Source organism: Coregonus clupeaformis, chromosome 36 (assembly GCF_020615455.1).
Source record: "Coregonus clupeaformis isolate EN_2021a chromosome 36, ASM2061545v1, whole genome shotgun sequence".
In the NCBI taxonomy this organism is placed as follows: domain Eukaryota; kingdom Metazoa; phylum Chordata; class Actinopteri; order Salmoniformes; family Salmonidae; genus Coregonus; species Coregonus clupeaformis.
The window spans coordinates 15,742,773-15,760,693 of NC_059227.1; the positions used below are offsets into that span (position 1 = coordinate 15,742,773).

The window sequence follows — 17,921 nt, forward strand, 5'->3', positions numbered from 1 at the left end:
CGATATTACGGATGAATATAAACTCCATTGTCCACACCTGGTACCCATGATGCAGTCTATTTCAGGTGAACTGACCAAAGGAGAACTACTAGTGTGTACGTATGGATGTCACCTGAACCTTTACATAATGTTGGGTAAAAGCCGTGGATATAACCTGTTTAAAATGCCGGTCAACACTCTCTTCTTACTAGACACACCCTTCTGCCCTCCGCCGCAAGCAAGCCAAGCTGTCCCTCGAAGACCTGTGCGTGTGTATGTGTGTGTTGTCCCATAGAGTCAAGTGTGCAACTGTACGTGTGGGAGTTTGATTATCTATGTCCAGGATGTCTGGCTCATTTTGTCTGAAGTACCGAGATAATTAGTGTGTGTGTGTGTGTATGCGTACATGTGTGTATCCAGGATGGGCTGGGTCACCATGCAGTAGAACAAACTGGCTGATAAGCGGGAAAAAATCTTGTTAAGCTTGGCTCCACTCCAGCATGTTCCCCCATTCCTTTTATTCTGTAGCGAAAACTCCGAAAAACAAAGTAGTGCTTTTCAAAGGCCGGCTCAGAAGAAAGGGAGGGCTGCTGCTGGGTTTTTTGGTGAAAATTAGGACAGCAGGGAATTCCTGGGTGGAGAAACACAGACACAGAGTTGAGTAGCTACCTGTCTGAGATGCACTGTCAGCATCCTGTCAACTCAACCAATTAGGACTAGAGCCAAATGGCTGGCTGAGCTTTCTCCTCACGCCACCCAGTCTGAGTTGATGTGTCCAGTATGCATGCACGCGCACACACAGATACACACGCAGTCACAAAAATACATACACACCAACCTGGTCTCAAGCGCATTTAGTATTCTTTTGCACGCAAATCAGAGATACAAAATGTAGTATGATATGTTATGTTTCGTATAGTATGTATTAATTTCTGGATGTCCATCACCCATTTTGTATGATATGTTACGAATTTGAGTGTCCCGGATTTACATTTACTATAAGACCAGGCTGCACACACGCACGCGCACTTGCATGCATGCACACACAAATCCACAAATGCATGCACGTGCACCGCCGTGCACACACAACTTCTGTAAATAAAAGCCAAAAACTGTTGAATTCAGACTTAGTACTGCATGACTTCTCCAGCACTGGCTCTGCAGTTTCACAATGACGACCAACACCAGCTAAAAATTTGACTATGTTTCCATATCAGCCCAGCTCGGTGCTTCTGTGCCCACACTATTGCCATGCTACAGCCTTGCCCACCTGGCTGGCTTCATAGGGAAGTTACAGCTGCTGCTTTCCATATCATACTTTTGATATTATATTATGCCACTTCGAAGACACTCCTTTTATCCAAAACGACTTACAGTACAAGCATACGCTTCCCTTCACTTCCTTTAACGAGATGATATGAGTCTGAGGCGAGACAGTAACGATGAACCTTATTTACACAGCCACCATGACAGTTCATAGTCTTTAACCAGGCCAGGGTTGTATTCATTAGGCACCAAACGTAAGAAAACAGACTGGGGTCCTGCCATCCAGGACCTCTATACCAGGCGGTGTCAGAGGAAGGCCCTAAAAATTGTCAAAGACTCCAGCCACCCTAGTCATAGACTGTTCTCTCTGCTACCGCATGGCAAGCGGTACCGGAGCACCAAGTCTAGGTCCAAAATGATTCTTAACAGCTTCTACCCCCAAGTCATAAGACTCCTGAACAGGTAATCAAATGGCTACCCGGACTATTTGCATTGTCACCCTCCACCTCCTGTTTTAGGCTGCTGCTACTCTCTGTTCATTATCTATGCATTGTCACTTTAACTAGGCTATACCTACATGTACATATTACCTCAATTACCTCGACTAACCGGTGCCCCCGCACATTGACTCTGTACCAGTACCCCCTGTATATAGCCAGTACCCCCTGTATTTATCTATTGTTTACTTAACACTTATTTTTCTTAAAACTGCATTGTTGGTTAAGGGCTTGTAAGTAAGCATTTCACTGTAAGGTCTACACCTGTTGTATTCGGCGCGTGTGACAAATACAATTTGCTTTGATTTGATTTGAAGCAGGGAGGGACTACCCGACTCCAATAAGAAACGCTCATTTTTGTTTTCCGTTGCACAACATTTTAAAACATTTTCTGTTGTGTGCCCTAGTGAACACAACCCAGGTGACAGGTGAAGGGTGATGGTGACACTTTGCTGCACTGGGCAGGTGGGGCATACCTGGTTTCTGTATCTCAGACAGTGAGACAGATACCTGAGAGAATGCCTTTCTCGCCATGCTGAAAATAAATTGCCCTTGAGGGTGCAGTCATCGTGGTGAATGCTTCCACTGCTGATAAATTGCTTGCCCAGCCTATGTGTGCATATTACATCGTCTCACACACACACAGGGACAGGCACATTCACACACACTCGTGCACACACACTGCAACCCACACACAGGGACAGGGGACTATAAGTTATTTAGGGGAGTGTCACACTTTCACGGTCTAATTAGCCCCATGTGTTGCTTGAAACACACCCCAATGACCCTCACAGTCTGGCGGCTCATCAACTATGGATGGGACCAAAACTAGCCTCGCTCTCATCCATCAATACCTCAAGACCTCTTCAGTCACAGGACCTAGTATCATCCAAAGCTCCAAACAACCTCACTAATACAGCAATGCAGACCTTCTCTCATTAGAGAGAGAGATAGTGATAGAGAGAGAACATGAGAGGGGGAGAGCAAAAGGCAGACAGAGTGAGAATCTCCTCTTGTTATGCATGTTTGTTAAGAACAGTCAGATTCCGGCTCAAAGAGAGAAGGCTCTAGAGAGATGCGGTTGTGTAGAGACAGACAGCCGGGGCCCAGTCCTGCCTGCCTTTGATGCGGTGATGGGGATTTTCCTCTCTAGTTCTCTCTCTCCCCCTCTCTGTATCACCCTCTTTCTCTTGTTCTCTATCTCTCTCCCTCTCTGGCAGCAGCAGACATGGCCAGCGAGCTGTGATGTGATGAAAGCGTCCCTCCCGCCCAACCATCGTCAGCTGGGAAGCTTCTCTCCAGAAGGGTGCCTCAGTTACAGGGGCCACTTTCCTCTCCTCTCCCATCTAGTGCAGTGCTGCAACACCACCACAATGGAGCTCTACTGACACCACCTGGTCAGAAGGGAGTTCTGCACTGAGAAATTACATTTTGGTAGTGCTGCACCATACTGCATGTGCTTTTGGGAGTAAAATTGCCTCTAACCACTGATACAGGGTCAGATATCTTTCATACCTCTAATGGGTGTGGGTAGGATTGGGGGCAGGGTGAACTGATCCTAGATCTGTGTCTAAGGTCAACCTCTATTCAGAAGGCTACTTACTGAATGAGTGTATTAGATTGTTCTCAGTAAAGGAGATAAGCAGAGAATGGAGAGGGATAAGTGAAATATTTGAGTGGATCCTGAATCGATCCCAATACAGTGTGTTAATCTAGTGAGTGCCCCACTGGCAGACAACTCTGGCTAAAAGGTTGAACAGCACAGCAGACTTAAGCCATTAGAAAACTAGCCACGCTCAGTATTTCGAAAAGAAGCCATTTTCAAATGAAGAGGGGAGGGTTAGGTTGAATAAACCGTGGAAGTGACAGCATTGTCAGGCAGATTGGCGCTATATAGATGATATCTAGTGATTTGACGTTGGTGTTTTAATACTGTATGGTAATAAAGGCTTCTCATTTCACACTCGACAGAGAGCAGTACAGATTGGCTTATGCTGAGCACAGCTGACTGCCATTACATGTCAAGTTGATCTAGCTATCGCTAGACATGCTGTCAACTAGGCTTGGGCAATATACCTTATACCGGGGTATTTAGACACAATGACGGTATGATTGTCAATACCGTAAAAAATATGACAAAAATTGGGGTTGTGTGCTCAGGGCTCCAGCTATGCATTTGTTCAGCTAACTCGCTAGCTAAGTGGCTAGATGGCAAGATCAAGCTTATTGGTTACAGCAGAGATGATCAATCCCTTCCTGGATCAAGATCCATGTTGCCTATATTGTTGTGAATCCCAACATGTTTTATTTTTTTCTCAATAGCATCCCTTGTGTGCACTTCCAGTATGAAAATTGGGATACTGCCCGACCCGACTGTCAACTTCAAACAAGTACATGATATATTTTCTGACAGACAATATAAAAAGGAATTATCATAGGGCCTGCCATTCCATCCAGCATATTTTGCTTCAATCAAAGGCTATAAATCTAATTATTTCTTTATGAATGCTTCATGGGACAAATTAACGCAAGGGACATGTTTACATACAAAATTAAACATTTAATTTGCTGTACATGCATTGGCACTATGACACAAAGTTGTATTAATATTTTCCTCCCGCATGATATGAAAAGCAAACGTAGTGTAGTGGTTGATCGTTATGATTTACTACAAACCAAACAGAAAAACACTAAATAACAATCCATACTTGACAAATAAAAGAGGACAAGTGCAGGACTACTTTTCAATTCATGGCACTGTAACATTTGGCCTAATCGTACTATGACAGACCTTGTTCATTGGCTGCAAAAAAATTTTTTTATGAAAACACTCGCAACATTACAGCGTGTAACATCTCTATACAATTCCTAACATGTTGAGAATCTTCTAAATGCAATACTGTTGACAGTTGATACTTGTATACAGATGATACTGCTGTGAATGTGAAGGACCACATGACTACATAAGAGGTCGAAACAGCATTACATGACTATATACACACATGTTTTCCCTCTATCCAATAATGTGCAAAAGAGTGGATGGGATTGCATGGACGGGATTGTACAACAATCAGACACTTAGACCCATCTCAATGTCATCAGATACCTCTGGCATGGGTAGGGAGCAGTGCACAAGTGAGCACTTCATGCGAAAGGTAGAGCATAGAGACGCAGGGAGCGCTTCACAGGGAGGGAAGATGGCACAAAAACAGGGAGAATCTCAAATCGCATACTCCTCATGTCCTCTCTCCTAGACTCCTTCTCAACACCCATTGAAGAAGGTCAGAGGGGAGGGACCCAGGCTTTCTCCTCCAATGGGTTTTGAGAAGGAGGTGAGGAGAGAGGACGTGAGGAATATGCAATTGAGATTCTCCCAAAGTACACTACAAGAGGCAGATGGCTACTGGGCTCACAGTGAAGTTAAGACATGGGTTTTTCCTGACAAAGTGTCCAACAGAGTTCTCAACAAGGGTTCTGTACAGAGGGCAAACATACTATTGGCTGTGCCAGCCTGCCGGAGAAACAGATGCGATCTCAGTGCTTAGGAAATGCTAATGGTTCATTCTTAACCTGGATGGTACACTGTAGGTTTCCATTTACTCACTCGATCACAAAATTACCCGCTTTGACTTGATCCTAGTACTGTTCTCACAGGCCGTAGGAACTAAGGCTTCACTGCATTGAGTTAGTTCAGGACAGTATGCATCTTGTTAAAAAGGCACACTACAACACCACCACTACTCACAACAGCAACTCATCCCTTCTTAGCAGCACTTGCTTCTTTCTCTTCTAGTATCGAGAGAAGGAACGACACTTGGAGGCCTCGCAGATATTAGTAACATACATACATATTTCGAGAAAGCAGTAGTTAGTCACCAACCTTGCAAAACCCTACACACCCTGACCTATAGCTCTCCAGGACCAGAGTTGGCGAAGACCACTGACACAATGGAGGAGTATGTTTCCCCTTACAGCAATGAAAGTAAGGGACAGGATCTTATGGCACTGAAGTTCATTATTTGTTTTCCAGGGAGAGAAAGTACGGCAAGCCGTGAGGGACATTAGGAGTGTTTGATGGTGTATTTGCCTTTCTGCAGCTGAGAGATGTACAACTTGGACTTGCTGCCGTCCAGCCGTTTGAACCACACCTCGTCATGGTTAATGGTGGTTATCATGGCACTGTGGGAGAGAGATGGAAGAGGATTGGATAAAATATATGAATATACATTATATACACGCCTCACTACACAAATGCACTCACAACACTTGACTCTAGTCTATGAACGTCAGCAGCATATGCACACAATTGCATCACATGCAAATATACATGCACATATACACTACCAGTCAAATGTTTGGACACACCTACTCATTCCAGGGTTTTTCTTTATTTTTACTGTTTTCTACATTGTAGAATAATAGTGAAGACATAAAAACTATTAAATAACACATATGGAATCATGTAGTAACCAAAAGTGTTAAACAAATCAAAATATGTTATATTTGAGATTATTCAAAGTAGCCACCCTTTGCCTTGATGACAGCTTTGCACACTCTTGGCATTCTCTCAACCAGAAATTACAGTCCTTCATTACTTTAAGACATGAAGGTCAGTCAATACGGAACATTTCAAGAACTTCGAAAGTTTCTTCAAGTGCAGTCACAAAAACCATCAAGTGCTATGATGAAATTGGCTCTCATGAGGACCGCCACAGGAAAGGAAGACACAGAGTTACCTCTGCTGCAGAGGATAAGTTAATTAGTTATCAGCCTCAGAAATTGCAGCCCAAATAAATGCTTCACAGAGTTCAAGTATGAGACACATCTCAACATCAACAGAGGAGACTGCATGAATCAGGCCTTCATTGTCGAATTGCTGCAAAGAAACCACTACTAAAGGACACCAATAAGAAGAAGAGACTTGATTGGGCAGAAACACGAGCAATGGACATTAGACCGGTGGAAATATGTCCTTTGGTCTGGAGTCCAAATTTGAGATTTCTGGTTCCAACTGCCATGTCTTTGTGAGACGCAGAGTAGGTGAATGGATGATCTCCGCATGTGTGGTTCCCATCATGAAGCATGGAGGAGGTGGTGTGATGGTGGTTTGCTGGTGACACTGTCAGTGATTTATTTAGAATTCAAAGCACACTTAACCAGCATGTCTACCACAGCATTCTACAGCGATACACCATTCCCATCTGGTTTCGACTTTGTGGGACTATCATTTGTTTTTCAACAGGACAATGACCCAAAACACACCTCCAGGCAGTGTAAGTGCTATTTGACCAAGGAGAGTGATAGAGTGCTGCATCAGATGACCTGGCCTCCACAATCATCCGAACTCAACCTAATTGAGATAGTTTCGGATTAGTTGGACCGCAGAGTATAGGAAAAGCGGGAACTCCTTCAAGACTGTTGGAAAAGCATTCCTCATGAAGCTGGTTGAGAGAATGCCAAGAGTGTGCAAAGCTGTCATCAAGGCAAAGGGTGGCTACCTTGAAGAATCTCAAATCTGTTTTGATTTGTTTAACACTTTTTTGTGTCATTTCATAGTTTTGATGTCTTGACTATTACTCTACAAATGTAGAAAATAGTAAAAATAAAGAAAAAAACTCTTGAATGAGTAGGTGTGTACAAACGTTTGACTGGTACTGTACACACACACAAACACTTTAAACACTTTACTCAAGGACTTCAACATTTCAAAAACATACATTTCATATACAGACACACACCTGGTGGGGTATTCGTCCTTCCTGTTGATGCATATGGCCTGTCCTCTGCAGTACCACTGGCTGTCATAGAACAGTCTGCCCTCCTCAGACCTCGCCACATGGTGGTGTCTGTCAGCCTTGGTAGGGACTACATTTTACATTTTAGTCATTTAGCAGACGCTCTTATCCAGAGCGACTTACAGTTAGTGAGTGCATTTTTTATTTATTTTTCATACTGGTCCCCCGTGGGAAACGAACCCACAACCCTGCCGTTGCAAACGCCATGGTCGGGACTACACACACACACAGCAAAACATTGGTCATAAGGTAGGTCCAACAGTTTAGACTACTACTACAGTGGGGGAAAAAAGTATTTAGTCAGCCACCAATTGTGCAAGTTCTCCCACTTAAAAAGATGAGAGAGGCCTGTAATTTTCAACTATGTCAACTATGACAGACAAATTGAGGAAAGAAAATCCAGAAAATCACATTGTAGGATTTTTAATGAATTTATTTGCAAATTATGTTGGAAAATAAGTATTTGGTCACCTACAAACAATCAAGATTTCTGGCTCTCACAGACCTGTAACTTCTTCTTTAAGAGGCTCCTCTGTCCTCCACTCGTTACCTGTATTAATGGCACCTGTTTGAACTTGTTATCAGTATAAAAGACACCTGTCCACAACCTCAAACAGTCACACTCCAAACTCCACTATGGCCAAGACCAAAGAGCTGTCAAAGGACACCAGAAACAAAATTGTAGACCTGCACCAGGCTGGGAAGACTGAATCTGCAATAGGTAAGCAGCTTGGTTTGAAGAAATCAACTGTGGGAGCAATTATTAGGAAATGGAAGACATACAAGACCACTGATAATCTCCCTCGATCTGGGGCTCCACGCAAGATCTCACCCTGTGGGGTCAAAATGATCACAAGAACGGTGAGCAAAAATCCCAGAACCACACAGGGGGACCCAGTGAATGACCTGCAGAGAGCTGGGACCAAAGTAACAAAGCCTACCATCAGTAACACACTACGCTGCCAGGGACTCAAATCCTGCAGTGCAAGACGTGTCCCCCTGCTTAAGCCAGTACATGTCCAGGCCCGTCTGAAGTTTGCTAGATTGCATTTGGATGATCCAGAAGAGGATTGGGAGAATGTCATTTGGGGCTGTTTTTCTGCAAAGGGACCAGGACGACTGATCCGTGTAAAGGAAAGAATGAATGGGGCCATGTATCGTGAGATTTTGAGTGAAAACCTCCTTCCATCAGCAAGGGCATTGAAGATGAAACGTGGCTGGGTCTTTCAGCATGACAATGATCCCAAACACACCGCCCGGGCAACGAAGGAGTGGTTTCGTAAGAAGCATTTCAAGGTCCTGGAGTGGCCTAGCCAGTCTCCAGATCTCAACCCCATAGAAAATCTTTGGAGGGAGTTGAAAGTCTGTGTTGCCCAGCGACAGCCCCAAAACATCACTGCTCTAGAGGAGATCTGCATGGAGGAATGGGCCAAAATACCAGCAACAGTGTGTGAAAACCTTGTGAAGACTTACAGAAAACGTTTGACCTGTGTCATTGCCAACAAAGGGTATATAACAAAGTATTGAGAAACGTTTGTTATTGACCAAATACTTATTTTCCACCATAATTTGCAAATAAATTCATTAAAAATCCTACAATGTGATTTTCTGGATTTTTTATTCTCATTTTGTCTGTCATAGTTGACGTGTACCTATGATGAAAATTACAGGCCTCTCTCATCTTTTTAAGTGGGAGAACTTGCACAATTGGTGGCTGACTAAATACTTTTTTTCCACACTGTATGTAACAATAGCTGAACTGCAGTTACACTGTACCAGTCTACACTGAGTATACAAAACATTAGCAAACCTGCTATTTCCATGACAGACTGACCAGGTGAATCCAGGTGAAAGCTATGATCCCTTTTTTGATGTCACTTGTTAAATCCACTTCAAAATCAGTGTAGATGAAGGGGAGGAGACAGGTTTAAGAATAATTGTTAAGCCTTGAGACAATTGAGACATGGATTGTGTATGTGTGCCATTCAGAGGTTGGGTATGGTAGTAGGTGCCAGGTGCACTGGTTTGAGTGTGTCAAGAACTGCAACGCTGCTGGGTGTTTCATGCTCAACAGTTTCCTGTGTCTATCAAGAATGGTCCACCACCCAAAGGAAATCCAGCCAACTTGACACAACTGTGGGAAACATTGAAGTCAACATGGGCCAGCATCCCTGTGGAACGCTTTCAACAACTTGTCGAGTCCATGCCCCGACGAATTAAGGCTGTTCTGAGGGCAAAAGGGGGTGCAACTCAATATTATGAAGGTTTCCTCATGTTTTGTACACTCAGTGTATATATAATTAATATCTAAATACATATATTCAGAGACACAATATAATCTGGGATCAGACACTTACAAATAGATCATTTATAAACCATGCGTAGGTACAAAATATACCCCAAAATGTGCGTGCGCTAGTTCACACGCAAAAGTTGGCATTTATACAAAATGTGCTTGCCGTGAGAATGTGCTCACCTCCCCGCAAACTTTATACCATGCGTATGCACATCTGCTAGTGGTTGAAATGTTGTATTGCAAGCTGGCAAGTATACAGTGCATTCGGAAAGTATTCAGACCCCTTCCCTTTATCCACATTTTGTGACGTTACAGCCTTATTCTAAAATGGATTAAATTGGGTTTTTTCCCCACAATCTACACACAATACCCCATAATGACAAAGCGAAAACAGGTTTTTAGAAATTGTTGCAACCTTATTAAAAATAAAAAAATACCTTATCAACATAAGTATTCAGACCCTTTGCTATGAGACTCGAAATTGAGCTCAGGTGCATCCTGTTTCCATTGATCATCCTTGAGATGTTTCTACAAGTCCACGTCCAAGTACAGTCCACCTGTGGTAAATTCAATTGATTGGACATGATTTTGAAAAGGCACACACCTGTCTATATAAGGTCCCACAGTTGACAGTGCATGTCAGAGCAAAAACCAAGCCATGTGGTCGAAAGAATTGTCCTTAGAGCTCCGAGACAGGATTGTGTCGAGGCACAGATCTGGGGAAGGGTACCAAAAAATTTCTGCAGCATTGAAGGTCCCCGAGAACACAGTGGCCTCCATCATTCTTAAATGGAAGAAATTTGGAACCACCAAGACTCTTCCTAGAGCTGGCTGCCCAGCCAAACAGAGCAATCGGGGGAGAAGGGCCTTGGACAGGGAGGTCACCAAGAACCCAATGATCCCTCTGACAGAGCTCCAGAGTTCCTCTGTGGCGATGGGAGAACCTTCCAGAAGGACAACCATCTCTGCAGCACTCCACCAATCAGGCCTTTATGGTAGAGTGGCCAGACGGAAGCCTCAGTAAAAAGCAGATGACAGCCTGCTTGGAGTTTGCCAAAGGGCACCTAAAGGACTCTCAGACCATGAGAATCAAGATTCTCTGGTCTGATGAAACCAAGATTGAACTCTTTGGCCTGAATGCCAAGCATCACGTCTGGAGGAAACCTGGCACCATCCCTACGGTGAAGCATGGTGGTGGTGGCAGCATCATGCTGTGGGGATGTTTTTCAGCGGCAGGGACTAGAAGACTAGTCATGATTGAGGGAAAGATGAACGGAGCAAAGTACAGAGATCCTTGATGAAAACCTGCTCCAGAGCGCTCAGGACCTCAAACTGGGGGTGAAGGTTCACCTTCCAACGGGACAATGACCCTAAGCACACAGCCAAGACAGCACAGGAGTGGCTTCGGACCGGTCTCTGAATGTCCCCAGCCAGAGCCCGGACTTGAACCCGATCTAACATCTCTGGAGAGACCTGAAAATAGCTGTGCATCCAACCTGACAGAGCTTGAGAGGATCTGCAGAGAAGAATGGGAGAAACTCCCCAAATACAGCTGTGCCAAGCTTGTAACGCTTGGTCCTCTGTAGCTCAGCTGGTAGAGCACAGCGCTTGTAACGCCAAGGTAGTGGGTTCGATCCCCGGGACCACCCATACACAAAAATGTATGCACGCATGACTGTAAGTCGCTTTGGATAAAAGCGTCTGCTAAATGGCATATTATTATTATTATTACTCGAGGCTGTAATCGCTGCCAAAAGAGCTTCAACAAAGTACTGAGTAAAGGGTCTCAATACTATTTATTTATTTATTTTATTTATTTTATTTTATTTATTTACTTATGTAAATGTGATATTTCAGTTTTTATAAATGTGCAAAAAATTCTAACAACCTGTTTTGGCTTTGTCATTATGGGGTAGTGTGTATATTGATGAGGGAAAAAAACAATTTAATCAATTTCAGAATAATGCTGTAACGTAACAAAATGTGGAAAAAGTCAAGGGGTCTGAATACTTTCCGAATGCATTCATTAAAAAAATTTAAACAGGAAAATATATTAACAAGCATGCAACCATTTGCCATTAATGAGAAGAGCGAAAATCTGTTTATTTTTTGAATTTTAAATAATTTGACATATTTTTTTTATTTTTTTCATAACCATTGCAGAATACACTACCGGTCAAAAGTTTTAGAACACCTACTCATTCAAGGGTTTTTCTTTATTTTTACTAGTTTGTACATTGTAGAATAATAGTGAAGACATCAAAACTATGAAATAACACATAGAGAATGCCAAGAGTGTGCAAAGCTGTCATCAAGGCAAAGGGTGGCTATTTGAAGAATCTCAAAAATATTTTGATTTGTTTAACACTTTTTTGGTTACTACATGATTCCATATGTGTTATTTCATAGTTTTGATGTCTTCCCTATTATTCTACAATATAGAAAATAGTAAAAATAAAAACCCTTGAATGAGTAGGTGTTCTAAAATGTTTGACCGGTAGTGTATATTCCTCACCTTCTCTGGCCGTGATGGGTTCATATTCCAGAAGGAGCCATACAAAAAAATTAACATGCGCATCTCTCATTTAATGGGCCCTAGTAGCCTAGTAAATAGATAGGCTATATGTATTTCAAGTTTTGCAATATCATAGGCAGTGCAGTTTGTAATCCTGGTATAGAGTCTAATTTAACAGCTTATATTCTACATTGAAGTAGGCCTATGTATCAAGTTAAGTTTGTCACATGCACAAGTACAGTGAAATGCCTTTCTTGCTTGCACTCCCAACAATGCAGTAATGAATATCAGTAGCACTATAAAAAAAAAAAGTCAAGTAGGACAAAAATACAAGAAATATAATTAACTACTGTAAAAAAATAAAAAAAATTGTCTGCCCTACAATGTTTCAGAATTCGCAGGCAGTCCATCATATTTAGGTTGGGGGAAAAGTCAATGCAAACGTTCTGCTGACAGGTCCACAACAATTTATCATAGTTTTTTCTTTCAGAAACTGACACAGTCCTTTTCCAGATACAGCAGAAATTACTGCTAAAGATTAAAACATTCTGCCAACACAGTAAACAGACCGGTGGCTTATGTAAAATACTTGACAGTATGGGTAGGTAGGCTACAGTATTGCTGTGCGATAGAAGCTCAACATCATTCCCTATTCAATCTCAGAGCCTATACCAAGGCAGGACATAAACCCAATAATCTATTGATAAACTAAATATTGAACAACAATTCGTATTTTGCATGCTGTGGCGTAATGCCAATAGCTCCAAATTATACAGAAAATAAAGGGAGTCATTGTCACCATAAAAGGTGAATGGAGGCGTTTTCCAGGCAGAGTTTTATATCTTGTTCACGTGCGCAGTTTTACGACAGGTCTGATTTATTACGGGAAACATGCGTATGCATGGCGTGCGGCAAGTTGATAAATCTCAATCTTTTTCTATGTGCGCAGATTTTTCAGAAATGGCGCACGCAGAAATGTAGTGTGAAAATTACACAACGGTTATAAATGAGGCCCCTGGGCTTTACAGTGACACAATGATATGAGAGATTCTTACCGTCAACCTTAACCCTGTGCGGCCCTAACGACGCCATCGCCTGTGGTGCATACAGAACAAGATCGAAAGGTTAAATTCCAACCCTAAACAAAATCACAACAAAGGATTACATTCGGTTAACTCAAATACCTTTCGTATTGCTGTCCAGTCTTCAAGTATATCTAGGTCTTGCAGCATATAAACAATATATGGACGTGAGAAGGGGTTAAGAAAAACAAAAACTTCTGGCGCAGTATTGAAATTACCACTGACAATACATTATCTGTTTGTATCAGAGGATGAAGACAGGTACAAAGAAAGGATATCTGAGACGACAACAGGCTTCTTCTTCTTGGCAGGGCAGAACGGATCCTTCTTCTTGTTCTTCCGTGAATGTAAACCATCATTCCAAAGTTCTGTAATGCAGAGAGACAGATAAAACATAGAGGGCAAAGCAAACCCTGGTCCTGGAGAGCTGCATGCTTTTGTTCCAGCCCAGCTTTTAAACACCTGATTCAACCGGTCGACTTTTCCTCCATTAGTTCAACCAGGTTTGTTATATTAGTGCATGGCTGGAACAAAACATTCCAGATCACTAGAGATCATGTGTGTAGAGTACCTGAGGTGATGTCGATACTGTGGCGGTCCTCCTCCAGGCGTCTGATCTTCTCCTCTAACTCACTCTGCACGGTATCAAACAGCAACAGCTTCTCACTCTGGGAAGAGAAAAACAGTACACAGATGAGTACAGTAGTACTACCAAAGCCACGGAGAGACCCTGGTCCAATACATACGAAATGCACCTTTGCTGATTGCATAACTGCAAAGCATTCTACTTAGACAAAGGTAATATTCCAGTAGTTTTCCCATGCATCCTTCATTCCTCCCTTCCTTGAGGTAGCCATATTGTTTATCTGTATGTGAATGTACAAGTGAAGGCAAGGATTCAACCCAACTGCTTTCACCTGCCCAATCAATCAAATTCAATTAAATGTATTTATAAAGCCCTTTTTACATCAGCAGATGTCACAAAGAGCTTATACAGAAACCCAGCCTGAAAGCCCAAACAGCACACAATGCAGATGTAGAAGCATGGTGGCTAGGAAAAACTCCCTAGAAAGGCAGCAACCTAGGAAGAAACATAGAGAGGAAACAGGCTCTGAGGGGTGGCCAGTCCTCTTCTGGCTGTGCCGGGTGGAGATTATAACAGTACATGGCCATTAAGGCCAGATTGTTCTTCAAGATGTTCAAACGTTCATAGATGACCAGCAGGGTCAAATAATAATCACAGTGGTTGTAGAGGGTGCAACAGGTCAACACCTCAGGAGTAAATGTCAGTTGGATTTTCATAGCCGAGCATTCAGAGGTCGAGACAGCAGGTGCGGTAGAGAGAGAGAAAGGGATAGTCGAAAACAGCAGGCCCAGGACAAGATAACACGTCCGGTGACGGGTCAGGGTTCGTCCAGGGGGACGGACACTCTAGCCCCGTCCGACAATAACCCCGGACATTGGCCCCAGTTTTTTGTGTCAGTCTGGTTCAAAGTTAGCTAGTGACTCAGCCCCCATAATAGGGTCAGAGGCAGATAATCCCAGTAGAGAGAGGGGAGTCAGCCAGGCACACACTGCGAGGGCGGTTCATCATTCCAGTGACTTGCCGTTCACCTTCGCACCCCTGGGCCAGACTACACTCAATCATAGCACCTACTGAAGAGATTAGCCTTCAGTAAAGACAAAGGTTGAGACAGAATCTGCGTCTCACATGTACAGGCAGACCATTCCATAAAAATGGAGCTCTATAGGAGAAAACCCTGCCTCCAGCTGTTTGCTTAGAAATTCGAGGGACAATAAGGAGGCCTGCGTCTTGTGACCGTAGCATACGTGTAGGTATGTACGGCAGGACCAAATTGGAGAGATAGGTAGGAGCAGGCACATGTAATGCTTTGTAGGTTAGCAGTAAAACCTTGAAATCAGGCCTAGCCTTAACAGGAAGACAGTGTAGAGAGGCTAGCACTGGAGTAATATGATAACAGCTGTATTTACCACTAACTGAAGTTTATTTAGTGCTTTATCCGGGTAGCCGGAGAGAAGAGCATTGCAGTGGTCTAATCCAGAAGTGACAAAAGCATGGATTAGCTTTTCTGCATCATTTTTGGACAAAATGTTTCTGATTTGTGCGATGTTATGAAGATGGAAAAAAGCGGCCCTTGAAATATTCTTGATATGTTCATCAAAAGAGAGATCAGGGTCCAGAGTAACGCTGAGGTCCTTCAGTTTTATACAACCATCAAGATTAATTGTCAGATCAAACAGCATCTCTGTTTTGTCCGAATATAAAAGTGAAACATTTGCCAACATCCACTTTATGTCTGAAACACAGGCTTCCAGGGTAGGCAATTTTGGGCCTTTACCATGTTTCATCTAAATGTACAGCTGTGTGTCCTCCGCATAGCAGTGAAAATTGACATTGTGTTTACGAATGACATCACCAAGAGGTAGAATATATAGAGAAAACAATAGTGGTCCTAAAACAGAACCTTGAGGAACACCTAAACGTACAATTGATTTGTCAGAGGAAAAACCATCCACAGAGACGAACTGATATCTTTCAGGCAGATAAGATCTAAACCAGGCATGAACTTGTTCGTAGACCAATTAGGGTTTCCAATCTCTCCAAAAGAATGTGGTGATCAACGCTGTCAAAAGCGGCACTAAGGTCTTAGACCACGAGGACAGATGCAGAGCCTTGGTCTGACTCCAATCACTCTACATATTTCAAGTATTTAGACAGGGCCAGAGATAAACAATGAATGCACTTTATGGTTGACCACTGTGTCATTACTCACTGGGCCAACAATTGCCCCTTGGGGATAAATAAAGGTATATTGTATTGAATTGCCCTCTGACCTCCCAGTGTTGGCAGGCAGCCTGGATCTCACAGTCGTACTTGTTCTTCACAGACTCCAGACACAGCTCTCTGTAGATCCCTGGAGAAGATACAAGACAAGGAAAACATATTTTTACTCTCAGTCGGCACCCTTCAGAAGGTTTGACATCACTGAGAACAGAGCCATATATCTACATTGTAACATGGTTGTAACAGTACATTGTATATGAGAATAGAAACAACGTATATATAAACAAATGTGTGTTTCTTATATTTGGAGGTAGCCTACCCAGGGAGCTGGTAGGTAGGTCATCTGAGGAACACACAACTAAAATGTTAGAAAACCACTGATCTTCCTGACATTGACATCTGCCACAACTAAAGTTACAAAGTGGGACGTTAGTATCTAATCTAGTGTAGGCTAAAATGACATTCAAACTTACCAGCTACTTTGGTCCTGATCTGCATATTCTCCTGCAGGTTGGCCAGTGGTTCCAGATACTCTTGGGCACAGCCAGCTATCACTTCCTTCAGCTTTATATCCACCTGACTTAGCCTCTCCTTGTACAACCTAGTCACAACGAGACAGACAGGGGTGAGGAATTACAGCAGCATCAGTAGTTGGTTGGCTTATAATCATGCGTGTAAACATGGACCAGAAAGAAAACAATGTAGCAAGTGCGATTCAATGTGAAAATTAGCTAATAGTGTCTTTACTGTTCTTTCAAGTCACCGAATTGCTTCTCGAGGGTAGTCATTTCGTCCATGCATTCAATTCGTCTCCTCTCGCAGTCTTCGTCGTCCATATCTGTTGGCAAAAGAAACATGCAAACTGTCAGACAAATATAATACAGTAAACAAACTAGAGGTAGCTAGCTACTAGCTAGCTCGCTAGCTACTTGGCCACGCAGCATCAACATCACTTTCTTTGGTCAGAATTAAGGAGACCGTCATAAAAATTGACAAATTACAGCACAAACACACATTAATTCATTCATTTAGAAACTACAATGCATTATGCATAGCAGCAAGCTGCCTAGTTAGTTCTAACATTTACAGACAAGTAATGTACCTATCCCTTACCCGAGCTGTCTCCATCTTCGGATACATAAGAGCTGACAGTGTCCTCTTCATCGGTGCTGCTAGCGTCTTGCTCGGGAAAATCAACCTCCATTTCTTCGTGGTTGCTTTCTTTCTTTTCACGGGCGTGCACCGGCATAACGTTAGTGCTCTTATAAAATTCGAGGAAAGGGTTTGCGAACTGAATTGTGTAAAAAATAGCAATAAAAATGACGACGGCTAGCTAACCAGATAAACAACTAGCTAGCTAAAACAACAGAGGTAACTGGAGGTTGAAAACATGGCTACCGAAACTACCAATCAGATGCTCTTTTACAAAACTGTCCCATCTCTTCTGCATGCGCTCAGAGACATTTTTGAGGAGATGGGAAACACAATTGAATCGTATTAACACCTTTCTTGTAATTTGCCCATGCGTCGTCAATGGGCCGCATAATGCATTCTGGGACAAGGAGCGCTCTCCTTCAAGGAGTGAACGGGAGTCAATTGGACGCTAGCTCAAAACCCCAACATTAGAATGCATTTCGTGAACAAGAAGTACAACATTACAAATCTTATCAGAGATGTGAGATAAT

At 42.8% G+C, this 17,921-nt stretch overlaps 1 protein-coding gene across 4 annotated transcripts; it reads right to left on the minus strand.

The window, feature by feature from the left end:
* Nucleotides 1–4,281: 4,281 nt before the first annotated feature.
* Nucleotides 4,282–17,830, minus strand: LOC121552316 (breast cancer metastasis-suppressor 1-like protein-A). Of its 4 annotated transcripts, none has more exons than XM_041865130.2 (11): nucleotides 17,350–17,830; nucleotides 16,984–17,074; nucleotides 16,710–16,837; nucleotides 16,556–16,579; nucleotides 16,287–16,366; nucleotides 14,002–14,098; nucleotides 13,709–13,798; nucleotides 13,533–13,597; nucleotides 13,404–13,443; nucleotides 7,481–7,607; nucleotides 4,282–5,921 (listed from the first exon to the last, which is right to left on the minus strand). In XM_041865130.2, the coding sequence occupies exons 1-11, from the start codon at nucleotides 17,483–17,485 to the stop codon at nucleotides 5,804–5,806; spliced, it is 996 nt and encodes a 331-aa protein (XP_041721064.1). In that variant the 5' UTR covers nucleotides 17,486–17,830; the 3' UTR covers nucleotides 4,282–5,803. The 4 variants fall into 4 exon arrangements, with proteins under 4 accessions (XP_041721064.1, XP_041721063.1, XP_041721066.1 ...); XM_041865129.2 differs by having other exon boundaries at nucleotides 13,404–13,452; XM_041865132.2 differs by lacking the exon at nucleotides 16,556–16,579 and having other exon boundaries at nucleotides 17,350–17,829.
* Nucleotides 17,831–17,921: the final 91 nt, after the last annotated feature.

Excerpts from the sequence above, each read along its gene's own strand:
- LOC121552316 (XM_041865129.2), bottom strand. The coding sequence starts at position 17,485 with ATGCCGGTGCACGCCCGTGAAAAGAAAGAAAGCAACCACGAAGAAATG. Across the intron at positions 17,075-17,349 it reads CGAAGATGGAGACAGCTCGG|ATATGGACGACGAAGACTGC; the intron begins GTAAGGGATAGG and ends TTTTGCCAACAG. Across the intron at positions 13,799-14,001 it reads CAGTATCGACATCACCTCAG|AACTTTGGAATGATGGTTTA; the intron begins GTACTCTACACA and ends TCTGCATTACAG.